At 39.5% G+C, this 20,333-nt stretch overlaps 1 protein-coding gene across 1 annotated transcript; it reads left to right on the top strand.

Moving 5' to 3' along the window:
- The first annotated feature begins 1,933 nt into the window (after positions 1 to 1,933).
- Positions 1,934 to 19,574, top strand: LOC117757724 (mucin-2-like). Its single transcript, XM_034579104.1, has 45 exons — positions 1,934 to 2,129; positions 3,009 to 3,068; positions 3,234 to 3,459; positions 3,910 to 4,039; positions 4,144 to 4,213; positions 4,427 to 4,509; positions 5,391 to 5,586; positions 5,705 to 5,830; positions 5,912 to 6,032; positions 6,128 to 6,263; positions 6,438 to 6,515; positions 6,612 to 6,681; positions 6,833 to 6,970; positions 7,144 to 7,293; positions 7,403 to 7,497; positions 7,593 to 7,725; positions 7,984 to 8,227; positions 8,392 to 8,432; positions 8,724 to 8,812; positions 9,035 to 9,189; positions 9,276 to 9,414; positions 9,605 to 9,709; positions 9,944 to 10,138; positions 10,303 to 10,375; positions 10,466 to 10,635; positions 10,895 to 11,051; positions 11,132 to 11,242; positions 11,388 to 11,529; positions 11,656 to 11,684; positions 11,831 to 13,750; positions 13,907 to 13,969; positions 14,068 to 14,292; positions 14,597 to 14,838; positions 14,959 to 15,145; positions 15,502 to 15,712; positions 16,634 to 16,806; positions 16,959 to 17,028; positions 17,401 to 17,510; positions 17,601 to 17,632; positions 17,738 to 17,849; positions 18,103 to 18,140; positions 18,245 to 18,352; positions 18,661 to 18,700; positions 19,105 to 19,213; positions 19,388 to 19,574. Exons 1-45 carry the CDS (start codon positions 1,988 to 1,990, stop codon positions 19,554 to 19,556), a joined length of 7,413 nt encoding a protein of 2,470 aa, XP_034434995.1. The 5' UTR covers positions 1,934 to 1,987; the 3' UTR covers positions 19,557 to 19,574.
- The last annotated feature ends 759 nt before the right edge of the window (positions 19,575 to 20,333 follow it).

Raw genomic sequence — 20,333 nt, 5'->3', positions numbered from 1 at the left:
TTCAGGTTACTGTTTTGGTCTCAGAACACTTTTGGTACAATCGTAAAGTACAGTAAACTTTAATGAGCCTTCCAAATGCTAGCAAAACGCCAGCTAGCAATTTTAGCAAGTAGCACTTTTAGCAATCAGTAATATTAGCAAGCAGCAATGTTAGCAACAGAGAAGCTGGTGGACAAAGCTAAACAGCTATTTTATATACAATATATTCAAATAACTTTTAAAAACTAATTTGCAGAGACCAAGTCAGAGCAAAAAGGAGAGAATACCTTACATTTGGCTGGAAACATGACTCCACATGAAAGCTAGCGTTGCTCCATGTCTGCAGAGTGTGTAAGTAGATAACTGTTTGCTTGGTATTTGACACTAGCTAGCTTGGGTTTTAAGGCAATGTATTGTCCGGGCTTTTTGTGTGTTAGCTTGCTTTGGAGCTCTTCTTCCTCAATAGTGAAGAAAACAACCATCAACGTAGCCATGAAGACAAACCTCTGAGAAAAACCCCTGACCTGCAGCAAACAGGAGGAAGGAAGGAAAGCTAGCAAGTTAGCCGTGTTTCTCAAGTGCTGGTGGAAACCAAAGCAGCGTCTGAACGGTTAATGAATATTGAGTGAAAGTCTTAAATTGCTTTGTTTTTTATGAATCACATAATTATGAGAAAGGTTTTAATGAGAAAAAGAAATCAAATTTAGTTTTTCTGAAAAAAGATACCACATACAAGATAGCTCAACATGTCTGAGATTGATCCAGTTTTATTTGGGTTTGGGTTTTGACATTGAGAGATGTATGTGATTTTCACAGCTCTGATTCTCAACCTGGGGGCCCCAGTAAATTTTTAGTTGTCGCCAGATGATTGTGGTGAAAAACAGATTCAATAAAGTAATGTTGATTTCATTGTTCTAAATGTTGGGGTTTTGCGCAGGTACAAGGATAGGAAGTACTGAACAATCTGTAAGTTTCCTAGTCATAGCTTGTTATTATTTGCTTTTACTGTTAAGTTTTATGCAGTGAATTTACTCTTTGGTACTTATATGAACACACACTGAGGATCAATACTATCTCTGGTTTAATGTAGACCCCCTCAACAACCTCAGAGATTTCTAGCTAATAAGCATTTGACCCAGTTTCCTGCTCTAAATATATTTGCCTGAAAAGAAATCTGAATAGCTGCAGAATGCATCCATAGATATCATGAGGCTTTTTCTTTCAGCTCTCAAACTCAGAAATAACTAACTTACATCCTGGTTCATGCACCCTGATCATTTACCGAGCCTCAATTTGTCATTTGTCCATTGTCCTTTCCTAACCTGCAAGGCATTGTCTGGGTCACCGTGTGTGTACCAAAAGTCAGCATCCCTCTCACTTCATAATGCAATACTTAATATATTATCTATTAAGGGCGAGGTTGATGACTTTGAAATACTGACCTTCCTTTAGCTGATTCTCTTACTTTTACTTAGTATTTAATGGTAAAAATGAAATATGAGCAAAAGACTTTACAAACCAAGAGTTTTTACAAGATGTTATAACTTCTGATGATTTTTGTACAAGTAAACGTGAAGTTTCAAACTCTCCAACAGCAGTTGAGTGTTTGGGGGGTTTTTTTGCATCCATTTGTGTGTGGATTTCTTGCTTGAGACACCCCTTTGTTTCTCACTTATACATGGACACACTCACAAATTTCCCACCAGAATATATATCACAGGGACTGTTGTTATCAGGAAATAGTTTAACTGTAAATACAACATTAAAGCAGGATAAAAGTAGGTTTGTTTTTCCAACGATGTAGGATAATTTCCATGTCTCTGCTTAATTAACGTGTAGTTTAATGTTTAATGCAACCCGCCCCTCCTGATTTTTGTTTCCTGGTCTTTTCACTGAAAGTGTGTGTGTGTGTGTGTGTGTGTGTGTGTGTGTGTGTGTGTGTGTGTGTGTGTGTGTGTGTGTGTGTGTGTGTGTGTGCATGAGGTGATGATTTAGGCATTGTGTGTGTATGGACACTGCATATATAAGCCCTGTGGTGGTCTGTTTGTGCAGTTCCTCCTGGTTTAACCTGCTCTCCTGCAGCAAGGGAACATCAGGCAACATGACCCCACGCAGATGGACGCTGGCTTTCTGCTTCTCACTGGTCTCAGGTACCAAACAATCTTTCATTTAATTATCTGAATATGGATTATCTATTATGGATTAATTAATCTATTATATGACAAGAAAGTTGGCCAAAAATTAGATTTTAGAAATAGGACTATAATCAACAAAAAGGTCAAGATATAATAATTTCAAATTTTTCATATTCTATAAAAAACTATTTTGGCCTTTTCACTGTTGTTTCCATTGTTCTTCTCTTCACCTTTTCATTTATACATTTCATAGTTTTAACCACATGTTGAATTGGAGCTTTTAATCAAATTTGGCAGACTTTTAAGTACTAGTACTTTACATAATCTACTCATTTTGACTTTACTATTCTTGTTCTTTTTACTATAATTACTTTCTAGTTAATGCACAAATGTAAATGTAGCCCCTTAAACAATTCATGAGCTTATATAATATTATTGTGTTGATTAAATCCACTCAACTTTTTATGAAACAGGATAAATCAGTTTATATTGACTCCGCTGCAACTGAACTACAACAATAAAATGCTCCTTACACATCAATTAATCAGTAATTATAACTCAGCCAATCAATATTTTAGTCGTGTGGGTATAGAAACTCATAAAAACATTTTTGCTTATAATTGTTAGGTACTTTAACTTTCGTGACATTATATATTACATTATATATTATATATATTAAATATTTGCAGTTTTATCAAATACTGTGCGTCTATATGACAATAGGCTTCTTGATATTTCTGAAGTATTCGTGATTATTAAGAATATTTTCATTATGAAGTTGAATGTCTTAAAATAGTTGTATATGGATTATGAATTACTTTTTCATCCATTTGAGTGAACCAAATAAAAATGAATGTATAATTTATGATTATTAATGTTATATTTCTTTTGTAGTTTTAGGGACAGGTGAATCTCAGTCAGTCTCAACAGTATCAACAGGAGAAACTCGGAAATGTGAGTATAAGTCAATCAGTGATGGATTATGATCAGTTTATTTTAATTAATATGTTGAAATAATAATTACTCATTATGTTTATTGATTTTAAATGGCTAATAACAAAACATAATCACATATTATTGAATAAAGTATTTCTAATTGTAGTTTTTTTCTTTGGTCAGACGTTTGCAGGACTTTCGGCAGCGGGGTTATGCAGCCTTTCAACGGTTCAGGTTTCCATGTGCGATCAAACTGCCCGTTCACCCTCACCCGCTTCACACACAACCGGGTTGAATATGACATCACCACACGGCGAGGCAATAGCGGGCTGCTGACCCAACTCGAGATCACCGTCAACAAAGTCAGGACGATCGTGCAGGGTGGAAGCATCGAGGTGGAGAAGAAAAGGTTTGGACCCAAATCCTAACACCCTGAGAACCTAAACTACTGTAAATCTTATCACTCATCCTCAGAGACTGAATTTGCTTCAGATTAAAAATGATAACCTCGCTAAATCATGTTATTCAGCCACAACAACCACAGTAAGAGGGTGAGACAGCAGTCATGAATTGTTGCATTTCAGATCATTCACTCTAATGGCTGTCATAGTCAGTGACACAAGTTAGGTTTGGCAGATTTATGCTTCCTTAATGACATCAATGTTAGTTTATTATTAGCTTTGATAATGTGCATAATTCATTTGCAACATACTATGGGGGTTTTACTGGAAGTCATCACAGTTTGCAAGGTGACATTTTTGGGAGAGTTACCAGTGTAATCATTTATTATTTTTTAATTAATCTTTTGCGAATTACACAGTTTCTGCACTGACACCTCTTTATGTTCATTTGCCGACAGTATTTCCCTTCCATACGACCACACCTACCAGCATATTTTTCAGTATGGTACCTTCACTAAACTAAGGAGCTCACTGCTTCCTTTGTCTGTCACCTGGCACAATGTATCTGGAGGAATAGACTTAGTGAGGGTAAGAGGACTCTCGATACTGTATATTTCTGGGTGTATCATCCAATTTAAAACCGCAGAATATCAACCTTACCCCTTCTGCTTTTCTGTTGACTTGCTGTCAAGGTGGAGCTGGAGCTGGAGAAGGAGCTGAACATTGACATGACCGGACTGTGTGGACAACTGAATGTTCCAGGTATAGAATTAGAATTACATAAAAGAGTAAATCAGAGTAAAGAGTCAGGTGTAAAATTGAATGCAAACTTGGGGACTAGATGTTAATAAGAATTGCAACTAAAAGGTTCTTACAATTTCACTTTAAGCAATTTGCAAAATGTAGATGATTAAAAATTGAAATGTACAGCTTTTGTTTGGTCTTGCCTTATAAATGCACTGTTCATGAAATTAGGCAACAAGCAGCAGTTGATTGCGGAGAGCGTGCTCACTGAGGACACATGTCAAACCCGAGATTCTGTCTCTGCTATGAATCAAGTAAGTTCTCTTTTTAGGGAAGTGTATCACTTTAACAACACATTTATCAACAGGACGTGGTGATGAGGTCAGACAGACAGACAGACAGACAGACAGACAGACAGACAGACAGACAGTAAGACACATACAGTCTCACAGTAAGACAGACACAGTTACTGACGCTAAAAAAACACCATGTAACTTTTACTAAGCAACAGCTCCCTCTGCAGCCGCACATGGGGATTCATTATGTTGGGCTCTGTGTTCAAGCAATTAAGTGGGTTTCATGTAGAGACAAAAACAAAGCCAAGCCTATCAATCTTTTGCACTGAATATGTAATCCCACTCACTGAACTGAAACACAACTGTGTGGGGGATATTTCCCATGATCCCCAGCTTCCTGTATCAGAAGAGCTGCGGCTGTAACAAATACACCACACTCTGTTTACAATTCTTTATATTTTAAGTTTCTTCACTGAATATAGGAGATACACACTTGTTTTTAATGAATTCAAAGTCTTTGTAACTGATGTGCAGTTCAGCATGACTCTGGAACTTGCTGGACCTGATTCTGATGATTGAAGCTGTGACTATCAGTCAGTTACACACTTCTCACAGGAGACCGTCCCCTCTCGCCAACGTTACATAGAGAAAGTGGCACCATTCCCTTATTCCAAGTCACTATCAAACGAAGTGCGAAGCTGCAATATTAAGCAAAAAAGTTGCATAGTGTTGCATGACCTTGAGAGGATACCATATAAGTTATACACTAATACACAGACGTCACTTTTTTTTTTACATATTATTGAAGAAAACACAGCTCAGATTAAACAGCCATGCTCACACTTTGCAGTACGCTTCTGGTCCAGATGTTCAGATTGTCTCTCTAATGATTTTTGCAGCAGTGCAGACTGTTCTTTTCCTACACCTTGGATTGCCTGCAATTCAGGATTCTTCATTATATCGAACTCTGTGAAGAGAACATCTACAGTTTTGAAAGCAGCAAATACATCAGCTGTGCTTTCTTCAAAGAAGTTGTCCAGGAGTGTGGAAATAACAGCTACATCTGGAACATATGGAGAAGTGTAACCAAATGTGGTAAGTGATCTTTGACTAGCACTTAATAATGTTAATCAACAATTTAATACATTTGATTGGACATTTTCTTTGGTGACAGTTGATTGGTGTGATTATGTGTTTCTTTGTGTGACTGCAGCTCCACCGAGTTGTCCAGGAGACCTGTTTTTTGTGGAACAGGGCCCCGCCTTTGTCCCCAGCTGCTCTAACCCCAACCCCAGATTCTCCAACCAGGACCTCACAAGCTCCTGTGTCTGCCCAGAGGGTGAGCAACATTTCACTGTGTGATTTAGAAGTCTGTTTTTTATTAGCTGCATGTTGCGTTTATACTGAACATTGTGTGTAGGTACGGTGGTTAATGACCAAGCAGAGGGCATCCACTGTGTGAAAGAGTCCAACTGCCCCTGTGTGTTCGCTGGCAGAAGCTACAGCACCGGGCACATACGTAGCACCAAGTGTCAGTCGTGGTGAGGAGTTGGAAAAAAACTTTCTTCATACTAATTACCTGCAAATTTCTATTTGAAGTTTTTCATTAAAATTGAATTGTCGTATCTTTTCTTAGTGTGTGTGAGTGTGGGAAGTGGCATTGCTCTGAAAACTTCTGCCCAGCCAGATGTCTCATGGAAGGACAGTTTGTGACAACATTCGATGGCAAACAATATGTCGTCCCTGGTAAATGCACATATGTGGTATCACAGGTAAATGTTCCCTCCTACACCAACAATTGAAAATTAAGGAAAGTGATGTGATATGAAGAAGTCAATTTGGTGTTTAGTACCCTCGTGAAGTCATCATGGTTGAAAGGGGTTGAGGCAAATTAATCATGTTATCTTTCTCTGATACTGACTATCTATCTGACTTCTTTTTTTCAGGGTCACAACTGGACAATAATTGTTCAGTTTTCGGAAAAAAGGGTATCCCTGCAAACAGCTGTCCTGCAGCTTTTTCAGGTATAGAGCAGTGACTTCAAAATCAGCTGATCTATGCAATCAAATGTCAAGAAAGAGTTTCATGATCGAATGAAAATATTATATGGTTGTTTTTAGGACACGTATACATTCTCATACAACAGTGTTAAAGTGGGAGAGAAGGAGATAACTGAACTTCATCAGTCTGGTAAGAAGCAAACTAAAACAACTAAATAAATGCATTACGCATATTCCAACTCATATACTGTATTAATTTGTGTTCTTAGCCTTGTAATGCATTTGTAATGATTTATTTACTCATGTACCTCTGTCGCTTACTGATTTCTGTCACCTGTCAGATCACGCCCTGGTTTTCTGGCAGTCCTCCATGTACATCCAAGTCCAGACATCCTTTGGTATGAACATCCAAGTCCAGATGTCTCCTGAAATTCAGCTCTACATCACCCTACCCAAAACCCACACTGGTGTTATATCAGGTCAGCACATCAACTTCTACTAATGCACAAGGTCAAACACTCAGCCTGGGATTATTTTTCACGTTCAGTTTTCTTTGAGCAGTCAATACTAAAACATTTTTAAAAATACTTTCTGTATGCTCTGTTATATGATGAAGTTGGATTTTTTTTATTAGAGTCAATCTTTCTTTCAGGTCTTTGTGGCAACAGCAACAATGACACCACCGATGACTTCACCACCAGCAGCGGCATCATCGAGAACTCACCTCAAGCTTTCGCTCTGTCCTGGAGTGTTGGCACTTGTGTAGTGAACATACCACCCATCTGCAGCAGCACAGACAGTGGTACCAGTCAATGATACAGTACAAATGAAACATGAATTCTGGACAAATGAATGACAAGATGTTATTAAAAAAAGTATACATTCCATTTTTATTTATATGTATTTTACAGAAATATTTGCAGATGAAGGGTGTTCTGTTTTGAATGACGCAACTGGGATATTTGCTACGTGCCACAGCCATATCCCAACTGATCATTTCCACACCGTAAGACTTTTACATATCAACCAAATCCTTAAGTTCGCAATTAAATGTCAGCACTGGTTGTTTCATGTTTACATGAAATTGATTATTACTTTCAGGCTTGCATCCAAAGAACCTGTAACTGTGGCAACAATCTGCAGCAGTGTTTATGTGTTGCTCTGGGCAGCTACGCCAAAGCCTGCGCCAGTCTGGGTGTTGCAGTTGGCGACTGGAGGAAAGCGACCAACTGCAGTGAGTTCAGAATTAATGAATATACAATCTTTCATCTGCCACCACGTGAATTATGATCAAACTATTCAAGTCATGATTATCTAAAGCTAAAATTAGATCATCGCTGCTTCCAACTGTTTATCATTGTTTTTATTTTGGCAGCAGAGACACCACGCAGCAAATATGAAGTAGCAAAATTTAATTTGTTTCTGTCACTTTACTATCGTAATAACAAAATGTAGTTGTATGTTTAATGTTGATCAAAGTGTTATGTCCCAGCTCTGAAATGTCAAAAGAACCAAGAGTTCTCCTACGACGTGCGGGCCTGCAACCACACGTGCCGTTTACTGTCTGGCCCTGACCCTCGTTGTTGGTTGGATGATGCTCCTGTGGAGGGCTGTGGTTGTCCTGAAGGAACTCACCTGAACCAAGGACACGTATGCACCCCAAAGGCAGAGTGTGTCTGTCACCACTATGGCGGTACAAAGCCGCCGGGGCCTGTTGTTATTGATGGAAGACAGTGGTAAGTTGAAAATGGAAGTGATTGCAGCGATTTTAACTTCTCCAATACAGTTCATGTTAACATCTTACTTTTGTAGCTGACAGCCCGACTTAATCTAAAGTGTATATATTAGTCAGCAAAAGTTATTGCTTTTCATCTCAAATTCAATATCCTGTCTTCTTAAGCCTCTGTGAGAATGGAGAACTGCACTGTTCCAAGGACTGTGGTAAATAAACTATTTTATATATTTTAAAACCATATTTTCTAAACATGAATATGCAACTAACATTCCTTTGGACCTGAGAATTAACAAACGCTCCTATTTTGTTTCAACTACATTAATTCAGCTATAAATGGAAATCTAATTTAGGTTATTGGCACCACATGTCTGTTTAAAAAAAATCTGCATTGATTTCTGTTATTTATACAATTTTGAAATTTTCACAACATTTTGTTACATAGCAAAATGTCTGAATAAGAAGTAGGACACTAATATGTTTTTATGTTTTTGTGTCAGGTTGCAGAAATGGTAAGGTTTGTGTTCACTGCTCAGAGTACCCAGTGAACACAGCTCAGAAAACCTGTGACAGTCTCAGCAAACCACTGGTGAGTCAATAGATTATCTATTCATGTATATGTATTATTCATTCTTCATTTGGAAGCAGTATTTACCTAACTAGCTATATAATGTACCCCATTCATTATTTTGTTATGGAGCATATTTCTTTTACAAAACTTTTCTGTCATTGAACCTTTAACTTATATATATGTATTTAATTGTGAAATCTAAAGTTGAGCTCTAACGTTTTCTCTCTCTGTGATTTCCAGGGTTCCAGTTTGACCTGTGAGAGTGGCTGTCACTGCCCACATGACCAGTATGAGGATCACCATGGAAACTGTGGTTCTCTGGACAACTGCACCTGTGTGTACAGTGGCAAAATGTTCAGTGCAGGACAGCATGTCAAAACCAACTGTAAAACATGGTAACATCTGCATGCCTGCTGCTTTACTACTATATCCTTTTACTATCCTACTGTTTATACTATTAACAGTTACCTCTGTCTCACAGTGTTTGTGGTCAAGGTCAGTGGCACTGCAAAGACGAGCCATGTTCTGGGAAGTGTCAAGTGTACGGAAATGGGCATTACCAGACATTTGACTCTAAATGGTACCGCTTTAATGGGCACTGCCAGTACACACTGGTAGAGGTGAGACCAAACTGGTGTAGATATGACATGTGTGTATAGTTTTTCACTAATGATTTATAATTCATAAATATTTATTCTTTGTTTAATATATATTTAATACTTACATCTACTTTGTTTTCACAATTAAACCTTTCAAGAAATCTATTTTTATTTCAGAACTATTTTTCATAATCTGCTCTTTTTATTTCAGGATTACTGCGGAAACCAAAACGGCTCCTTCTCTGTCAGAGTGGAAAGTGTACCCTGCTGTGATGAAGCACTGACCTGCTCTCGCTCCATCGTCCTGGATCTGCAGGTTGATGATTTGTTCTATGATTCCAATTCCTCGTCACTCAATCTGCTGACTGTGTACTTTCTATTCTTTTATCATCTACTTATTCTATTGTTTCGTCCTTTTCATCAACTCATCTTTCAGACAATAAGTTGTTTGTTGGTTACGTATCAGTTAAGTCAGTGCTACAATAACTTCTTCATCAAAATGTTTGAATAATCTTGTGCCATGACTTCTTTCATTTCTTATCCCATTCAGGGCACAGTCACCCTGACACTGAGCGACATGAGGGTGACCAGACGTCTCCAAAAAGGCTGGACTCTGCAAGAAGATTCATTTTACACCACTCACACTGTGGGACTCTACATCGTAATATCTGTGCCGAGCCGAGGCATAACGCTCATCTGGGACAAACACACCAGGATCACCGTAGAGCTGCATCCAAACTGGAGAGTGAGTGATTAGGATGTTAAGATGGATTTTGAACGTAGTTTTTCTCGTGTCACTACACACCTCCTCACGTTAAAAACATCAAGACTGAACTGCACATTTACTATAATTATGTATTGTCCATTTTGAAAGTTTTTAAGTTGAAATTTCCCTTATCTCTCATATAGAACCGAGTGTGTGGCCTCTGTGGGAATTTTGACTCCAGTGAGATGAATGACCTACAGATAAGTGGCTCAGCAGGTAAATTAATTATCTCTGTCTTTCATGGTGCAGAAATACTTTTGTCATCATCGTTAAAATAACATCATAAAAATGTAAATCTCTTTTTAGTGGTGTCTAGTCCGCTGGCCTTTGGCAACAACTGGAAGGCCACCTCACCTCCTTGTTCTGATGTTACCACTGAGATATTCCCATGTGAACGCAACTCCTACTGCTCAGCTTGGGCTCAGCGGCGCTGTATGATCATTACAGCAGACACCTTCAAAGACTGCCATCTAAAAGTATGTATATTTATATATTTAGCATGGCACTAACATTCATGATGATCGCACATTCAAGATCCAAGTCTGTGCAGTAGTGACCAGGGAATGAGGGTATAGTCAGATTGTTAATGAGCCAATAACAGATAAGAGTTAACAGTCAACACTATAATATTGCAATAATTCTCCTCTGTAGCTATTTTATGGACATAGACAGATTTCTGAGCACCTAAACATGTCACCTAAAGCCCTATTCTGCTGGATAATCTACCCTCCCCAGGTGGACCCAGAGCCCTACTACCACGCCTGTGTGCAGGAGTCCTGCTCCTGTGAGTTTGAGGGGAAGTTTCTGGGCTTCTGCACAGCTGTGGCAGCATACGCAGAGGCCTGCAGCGAGCAGGACGTGTGTGTCAAATGGAGGACACCTGATTTGTGCCGTAGGTTAAGACCCTTTTTCCTCTACAAAGTAGTATAAGTCAGTCTGTAATAATCTAACTTGTTATGCCTTCACTCTTAGCGGTCTACTGTGACTACTACAACGAGCAGGGCCAGTGTAGCTGGCACTATGAAGCCTGTGGTGAGGTGCTCACCTGCGGCAAAGGCCACTATTTCACCGACAAACTGGAAGGTAACCAGGCTTTCTGGGTTGTATTCAAATATTACAGCTAAACTTGATTTGTGCTCTGCAGAATCTGTAAATTGAAATAATGGTTTAATGTTAATTAACACAAACATCAACATAAAAATAAACGTTGGGTTTGTCTATGTGAAAGGCTGCTACCCCAGATGTCCAAAAGATGCACCGTTCTATGATGAAAATACCGGTGAATGCACCAAATTGAGGAACTGCACATGTTTTTTCAACGACACCATCATTCAGCCTGGGGCAGTGGTGATGATAGAGTCTATTAAGTGGTAAGATTAGTAATATGTCTACATATTAACACTGTAATATAGTGTAAAATATTATGATAAATTTTACTCTTAACATTAATCGTCAGGTTCATAACATATGCCTTACTTCTTTATTCTTCTTGTCAGCCCTTGTGAAAATGGAACAATTATCTGTCGTAAGTGTGAATCATATTTACTACTCGATGTGTCAATTAACAAATGTGTAAATAATTTGGAAAAGATGTTCTGCGGTTTTAGATTACAGATTTTACAGAACCTGCTTTAAAAACACCAAAGCTTACTACCACCTCTGCCCCAACAGCTACTTTACCCACAACAATATCACCCACCACCTCTACCTCAAGCATTCCAACTACAACTGCTTCAACCACAAAGGAAACAACTGTGCCCTCCACAACACCAACAACTACAACTGCCTCAACAACCACGGAAACATGGACACCAACTTCATCAACAACCTCTAGACCAACTACACCCACCTCTACACCACTGACGGCCATTACCAATGTCTCCACTACCACAGAAACAATGACAACAACTTCATCAACCACCCCTACACCAACTACAACCTCCTCAACTACCACTGAAACATTGACAACAACGCCTTCAACAACACCTACACCAACTACAACTGCCTCAACTACCACTGAACCATTGACAACAACTTCATCAACCACCCCTACACCAACTACAACCTCCTCAACCACCACTGAAACATCGACAACAACGTCATCAACCACCCCTACACCAACTACAACCTCCTCAACTACCACTGAACCATTGACAACAACGTCATCAACCACCCCTACACCAACTACAACCTCCTCAACTACCACTGAACCATTGACAACAACGTCATCAACCACCCCTACACCAACTACAACCTCCTCAACTACCACTGAACCATTGACAACAACTTCATCAACCACCCCTGCACCAACTACAACCTCCTCATCTCCCACTGAAACATGGAAAACAACGTCATCAACCACCCCTAGACCAACTATAACATCCTCAACTACCACTGAAACATTGACAACAATGCCTTCAACAACACCTACACCAACTACAACATCCTCATCTCCCACTGAAACATGGACAACAACGTCATCAACCACCCCTACACCAACTACAACAGCCTCAACTACCACTGAAACATGGACAACAACGTCATCAACCACCCCTACACCTACAACATCCTCATCTCCCACTGAAACATCGATAACAACGTCATCAACCACCCCTGCACCAACTACAACAGCCTCAACTACCACTGAAACATTGACAACAACGTCATCAACCACCCCTACACCAACTACAACAGCCTCAACTACCACTGAAACATGGACAACAACGTCATCAACCACCCCTACACCAACTACAACATCCTCATCTCCCACTGAAACATCGATAACAACGTCATCAACCACCCCTACACCAACTACAACAGCCTCAACTACCACTGAAACATGGACAACAACGTCATCAACCACCCCTACACCAACTACAACATCCTCATCTCCCACTGAAACATCGATAACAACGTCATCAACCACCCCTGCACCAACTACAACAGCCTCAACTACCACTGAAACATTGACAACAACGTCATCAACCACCCCTACACCAACTACAACAGCCTCAACTACCACTGAAACATGGACAACAACGTCATCAACCACCCCTACACCAACTACAACATCCTCATCTCCCACTGAAACATCGATAACAACGTCATCAACCACCCCTGCACCAAGTACAACAGCCTCAACTACCACTGAAACATGGACAACAATGTCATCAACCACCCCTACACCAACTACAACATCCTCATCTCCCACTGAAACGTGGACAACAACGTCATCAACCACCCCTACACCATTGACAACCATTACCAATGTCCCAACTACCACTGAACGATTGTCAACGCCTTCCACTACTACCACACCAACTACAACTGCTTCAACCAGCACAGAAACATGGACAACAACGCTTTCAACCTCCTCTATACCCACTTCAACTGCCTTATCTACCACTGAAAGATGGACAACGCCATCCACTACCACCACACCATTTACGACCATCACCAATGTCTCATCCACTACTGCAAATTGGTTAACTGTCCTTTCCTCTATCTCAACTCCAAAAAATGCAACTACCTCAACCACCATTGTAACCCATACAACATACCCAACAAATGCTACACCTGCTTCAACCTCAGGTAAGAATCAAATTACCATCAGAGAAACTTCCACTAAAACCTTGTTTACAAGCACTCAACCTTCTCCCACTTCCTCAGAGTCAAGGTCTAATGGAGTGACATATACATTTACGGTAGCGCCACCAAAACTGACTACATCCATAACACTCGGTACAGAGTCGACAACTGATGTAGTTGAGACAGGTGCACCATCAACAGCATATCACAGCACAGCACAAGGTGCATACATGTCTTTTTTCTGCATATTACTCTTTTTTAGCAATTATCCTGGATGTAATACATTTTTCTGTCATGTCTATGTCCACTGTCCTCTGCAGTTTTTGTTCCCACGTCATCAGCCTGCATTGACTGTACCGACCTCAAGAGGAAGAAAACCTGGGCTTGCGGTGAGACATGGACAGAGGACTGTTTTCACAGGACCTGTACTAATGGCAAGATAGAGTTGACCCCGGTGGTTTGTCCAGAGCCTACAGCTCCCATCTGCCCCAGAGGTCAAGTCACAAAAGTCTCAGACGGATGCTGCGAAACATGGAAATGTGACTGTAAGTGTATCTCCACCACTGTCCTTGTCTTTTGCCTTCATTTGTGTTTACAGTAACATGTCCTTATACATTGTACATTTTCAGTTCCCTTGAAACAATCCAAAATAAGCCATTTGTCCTTTTAAGTAGGCTGTCTAAGCTAGGTTTGTGCCCCTGTAAGGCTGCTTCAACCCAAATGCTAACATGCTCATGACAACGAGAGTGATGATGGAGGGACGATCTCAATCTCTCGGGCTCAGCCTCTATGTCTTGTTTTCTACAAATATCTACTAAAATCATATTTTATCATTTCTCATATCCCCAGGTCGCTGTGAGCTATATGGGGACCCCCACTACATCTCCTTTGCAGGTGTACCCTTTGATTTCCTGGACGAATGCACCTACATCCTGGTGGAGGAGCAATCACCACAACATCGTCTGTCCATTGCTGTGGACAACTTCTACTGTGTGCCGGGCCTCCATGGGTCCTGTGCTAAAGGCATCATCCTCAGATATCAGGACAATGTGGCTACACTTAGTATGGTCCCAGATTTTAATGCAGTAAAGGTAGATACAATATAAAGGATGCATGTAATGATTTTCTGTGATATAGGACATTTTTGTTTCAAATATTAAAGTCTACCATGACTGGGACAGTTGGTTTGATACCGATCTAATCTTCCTTAGGCCACTCTGAACAATGTGACCATACAGCCACCATACGAGGAGCAGGGGTTGAGGTTTGAAACCACAGGGTACGCTGTGTCAATCTATCTCCCTGAGGTTCGCTCTTACGTCTCCCTCAGTCCTTCTTATACCTTGGTGGTCAATCTAGCCATGGAACATTTCCTCAACAACACCCAGGGACAATGTGGTAGGTACCATATTGAAAATGAAAACGGAAAAGGATAATACAACTACTCTAAGTATGAGCCAGGGAACCAAAATGTACTAAAAGGAGCTAAGCTATTTTTTTTAGTCCTTTGATCCAGTGTTATAAACTAATTAATGAAGGTTTAATTGAGTTGTCTCCTCTCAGATATCAGACTACTAAAAAACTAACAGTGTGGTGTAATTTTAAATTAAAATAGCATTATCCAGTTATTTTTTTCATCTAAGATATTTGAGATGTAAATACAAACCGGCGTTTATTAAATGTGTATTAAAATGTGTATTAGTTAGCAGATCAAGGATCTTCTTTGCTGACTCTCCTCTCCATCTCCTCTCCAGGTGTATGTGGTGGTGGATCATGTATCCGCAGAGGAGGGCAGATCGAGGACAACAATTGCTGTGATAAGACGGCCTATGACTGGGTGTTTGCAGACCCTCTGAACTCAGCATGTGTTTCTCGGCCGAGGGACGTACCCTGTCATCCCGGGCCAACTCCGGTACCCCCCACCAGCTGCCCTCCAAGCCCACAATGTGAGCTGCTAGACCACCCGTAAGCTCTACACACTACTACACACTTCTTATCAGGGACTTGGTGTCAGAATTGCTAATAAGAGCATACTGGGTGAACATATATGGTATGAAAGTGAGTCCCAAAGCTTTTACTTTACTGAAGAACTACCGTTGTGACTAATGCTGACACATAATATCAAACAATGAGTCACCATAGCTTCTCATCTTGTACAAAAATAATGGATTGAGCCGTTTTTCTGGGTCATTTATTGGGGGGTGGGTAGCTTTTGACCCAGATGCTGGTGTAGCAGTTCTACAGCCAGCTGCAGTGTTCTCTTCTGCATAGTTCGGAGGCTTTTTGAGGAAAAAAACAACGTTTAAAAGCTTCCACCATGTTTTAAAACTTTCATGTATGTTTTTCACTAAATCTTGGGTGTATTTTCTTTAGATGAGTACATATAAGTAATTTATCAGTTCACTAGGGTGAAGTCTGAAATGGGCAGGTCGTCCATTACCTCAAGAGTCGTTGGTTAAATCCATGCTTTCTCCAGTCTGCATGCTGAAGTGTCCTTAGGCAAGACACGGCAGCACAGATTGCCTCTGACAGTTGTGCCGTGTATGAATGATGTGTGATTGAATGGGTGACTTTGAATTGAAGAGTAAAGTTAAACTTATAACTAAATTAAATTATCTTAACCTATTTATGAGGTTGAATGAACCCAACATTTGAGTTAATATGAATCAACTCTGTGTACAATATTTCACACATCTTATGGTGTTGAACCAGCAACCAATCCTGGTGTGTTGGATTAACCCAACCTTTGGTATGTCCAATAATTAATCAGCAGTGTAGCTGCAACATCTCATTGGTTGTATGGAGGTTGCTGATTTTCTTGTAGGTACATTTTGACTTGTATATTCTTATCTATTGACTAAAATCTGGTCTAATCTGTTTCCTCAGAGTCTTTCAGAACTGCACAACATATGTGAATCTGCAACTTATAAAGAAGAACTGTGAGTTTGATTCATGCGGGAAGACAGATGGTTCTTGCTCTTCACTAGAGCAAGCTGCTGAGGAATGCAAGAATGCCAGTATCTGCATCGACTGGAGAAAACTGACTAATGGAACCTGTGGTATTTATCTTTTTTTTAATTTAATCATCCTCTTTAAAGCAAAGCCAGTCAAAGCAGGAGATGAATTGTTGTCTTGATGTATTTTCACGCTTTTCTGTTTTATGGACCTGATTGCTCTGACAGATACTGAAGTTTCATTGTTCATGTTTCAGATGTGACATGTCCAGAAGGATTGGTTCACAGAGAATGTCATGACAAGCTGGATGACTTCTGCTATGGAGGGTTTGGAGACTTTACTCTTACACACTGGAATGATACTCAGTAATGCAAATACCTCTGCCAAGGCCCAACAGTCCACTTAAATTGAATCAGGCTGCAAAAAAGATTGTGCATTCATAGATATCAGTTTCCTAAATATGCCTGATTTTTTCAACTAGATCTATGAATTATTCCCTGTGCGATTGGTAAAAATGTCAGAAAAAAAACGCTCTATCTTGCAATGATAAAGAAAGAGAAAAAGATGAAAACATAACCTCCTTGGCAGAGGTAATAATGTCCTTTCACATTTATTTCACATTATCCAGAATATTTGAGATTGTCGAGATGTTGATTATTTCCATTTCACATCACCTCTTCTCTGCTTTGACTGCACAGAGTACGATATCCAGGAGCCTCCCTCGAAAAAAATATGATAGGTTGTTTCTGTCCCAGCGGCCAGTTCAGGGCAGGAAATCACTCCATCAACTGTGTGTCTGACTGTTCATGTGAGTAACATGGTCTATAAGAGACCTCTAGAATATTTTCATTTCAACTCTTAAACAGGTAAATTGTATGGTTTATAATCTCTTCCACAGATTGTAAAGGACCTCTCGGAGAGCCCAGACTGGTAAGAATGGTTGTCTCGTCAATGGAAAAAAAATAAACAGTCATATCGGTAACTTTAGATTTAATTTGATTTTATATAAATGTATTTCTTTGACCTGTCGTCCAGCCTGGTGAGGTGTGGCAGTCCAACTGTCACCTGTGTTCATGTAACAACCAGACTCGGACAGAGGAGTGTCGAAAATCACCCAACTTGGCTCCTCCCTGTGACAATCCTTGTTGTGAGTACTGGCCTTTCATCATGTTTAAAAATAGAGGTTGTAGAAAGTTGCTTTATGTATAGTATTTGCTATTGCAACATACTTGCTGAGTAAACTTATTTTACTCACCAAGAGGATCTTTGACACATTAAGTTGATAATCTTAGTCAGTTTTAAAGGTTTTTTAACCTCAATCACCTTTAAGCATTAAATCAGACTTTCCTTGAATACTAGTAAATATTTAACCCTCTGTGTCTTATTTTGATGTTTTTCAGCTGAGAACAATTGCAGTTACAATGAAAAGACATACAAGGTATGTTGAGTGGATCTCATGTTATTATACTGTAGGTCCTGTCTCTGACATCGATCAATTCTTTGATTTGTCACTTGTCATGATATCTGTCTTTGTGTGTGTAGGTGGGAGTCACATGGAAAGACGCTGCCCATCCCTGCATGTCATTCAGCTGTAGCAGAGAGGGCATTCAGACTGAGAGAAGAATCTGTCCCAAAGAAAACTGTCCTGAGGTACTGGACCCCTCCTCTCTCCTTTAAACTAATAACTGTAACATCATATACAATTTAATTGAGGGTAATAACTTCTGCATTACTGTATTTTCCCTCAGCTTAGGAGTTATGTATTATGAACATGTTAATAGTACAACTGAAAAAACTGCACAGGGAGGAAGGCTTCTCCTGTAAACTGTTTAATATAAATAAATAATAAATGGTGTATGTATTTTTCCAATAATAAACTTAGAAAGCTGATGCAATGAAATAATAATAATAATAGTGAAGTACTTCTTTACCCATGAACTCCATGTGTTGTTCTACAGGGCGACAGAGTTTGGGACGACCAGCACTGCTGCTTTACGTGTGAGTTGAGAAGAAATATATTTATGTTCGTTTATTTTAGGGACAATGCAGATTAGTACTCAGGTCCAACATATAAATGGCCCAGATTTTGCCATGCAGGCTGGTTTCATCTGCAGTCCCTGGCAGGTTGATGGTAACCAAACATTCAATGACATATAGAACCATGTATGAAAAACATAGAAAGACATAGCATAAATCACTCTAAATCAATGACAAATGAAAACATGGAAAAAGCCACGTAGCCCATGAAAGTGATAAGTGAAACAATGTAAAGACAGACTTGTCAGGCAAAAGCACATAAATGATTAAACAAAACACATATACACTAAAACAATAAGTTAAATTATAAATAATAATCGCCTAACCATACTCCAGATGAATAAAATCTGTCACTTCAACTCCAGGTAATCAAAGTTGTGCTCCTAAGCTGTCCAGCTTCAACATCACCATCGAAAACTGTACCACGATCATAGAGATGCCTGTGTGCCAGGGCCTCTGTGTGTCTCAGCCCAGGTGAGAATAATTCCATTGTATCTATTACTGGTCAATAGAAATGATTATGACACTGCTGGACTCGTGTGTTTATTTGTTCTTTCAGTCTGATGAATCTTACAGTAACATAACACATGTCTCTCTCTGTCTGTCTCATTCCCATTCTCACCTAATCCCACCACGTGCCTCGCTCAGGGTGGTGTTACACGGTGACCTTCAGGTGGAGCATAATAGCCGATGCTGTCTGGAGCAGAGCACACAGAGGAGATCATTAACCGTGCAGTGCCTCGGCCTCACCACCAGACGCTTCCGCTACAAGCATATCACCAGCTGTGAGTGTAGAGCCTGTAGTATACTGTACTGAGGAGGACAGACAGCACAGATCCAATTTTTCTATTTTTAAATTCAATAGATAATTCAAAAAAGCAATGTTTTTTGATTTAAAAGAATTACTGAATCAGGTTTTCTATCAAATAAAATGATTCATCATAATCACCAAAGTTTGCTGGATGTTTGTATCATTTTTCAAGTTTAATGTAATAAAACTACTTTAACTTTTTCACCTTAAGTACCTGTTGGCAGCAAGTCAGCTCTGGATTGATCGCCCTCATTTTTATGCAAGTGGCCTGTTTCTAGAGGGTAAAGGGTCATGTTAGTTTCATTCGTTTCATTTGTTTGAGGTTTATTTGTCATTCGAGCCATATGATCAGTCTTCCCCATTCCGTATGCCGGTGTGTCCTTGGGTAAGATACTGAACCCCAAATTGCCCCTTCCCATAGAGAAAGTGCTGCACATAGATGTGCAATATACATATATATATATATATATATATATATATATATATATATATATATATATATATATACACCATTACTTACCATTTCACCATAAAATGATCATGTTATATTGGTATTCGGTGTTGACATGGTGAAAATGTTTTTAATACGTGTCTAATATCTTTATAGGACATTTCTCTTGTGTTGTTCTATCATATCACTAAGTATAAGTGTAAATTAGGCTGTGTCACAATAATCCATGGGACATAAATGAGGGGATGCGTGAAATATTTAATCATTAAGGAGCACCGTGGTTGAGAAAGAAATTGAGAACCTCTGCTCTAATCCAAACCTTCACTGTTAAA

Source organism: Hippoglossus hippoglossus, chromosome 23 (assembly GCF_009819705.1).
Source record: "Hippoglossus hippoglossus isolate fHipHip1 chromosome 23, fHipHip1.pri, whole genome shotgun sequence".
Classification (NCBI taxonomy): Eukaryota; Metazoa; Chordata; class Actinopteri; order Pleuronectiformes; family Pleuronectidae; genus Hippoglossus; species Hippoglossus hippoglossus.
The sequence above is the reverse complement of the archived record's forward strand: the minus strand, read 5'-3'. Positions and strand labels throughout refer to the sequence as shown.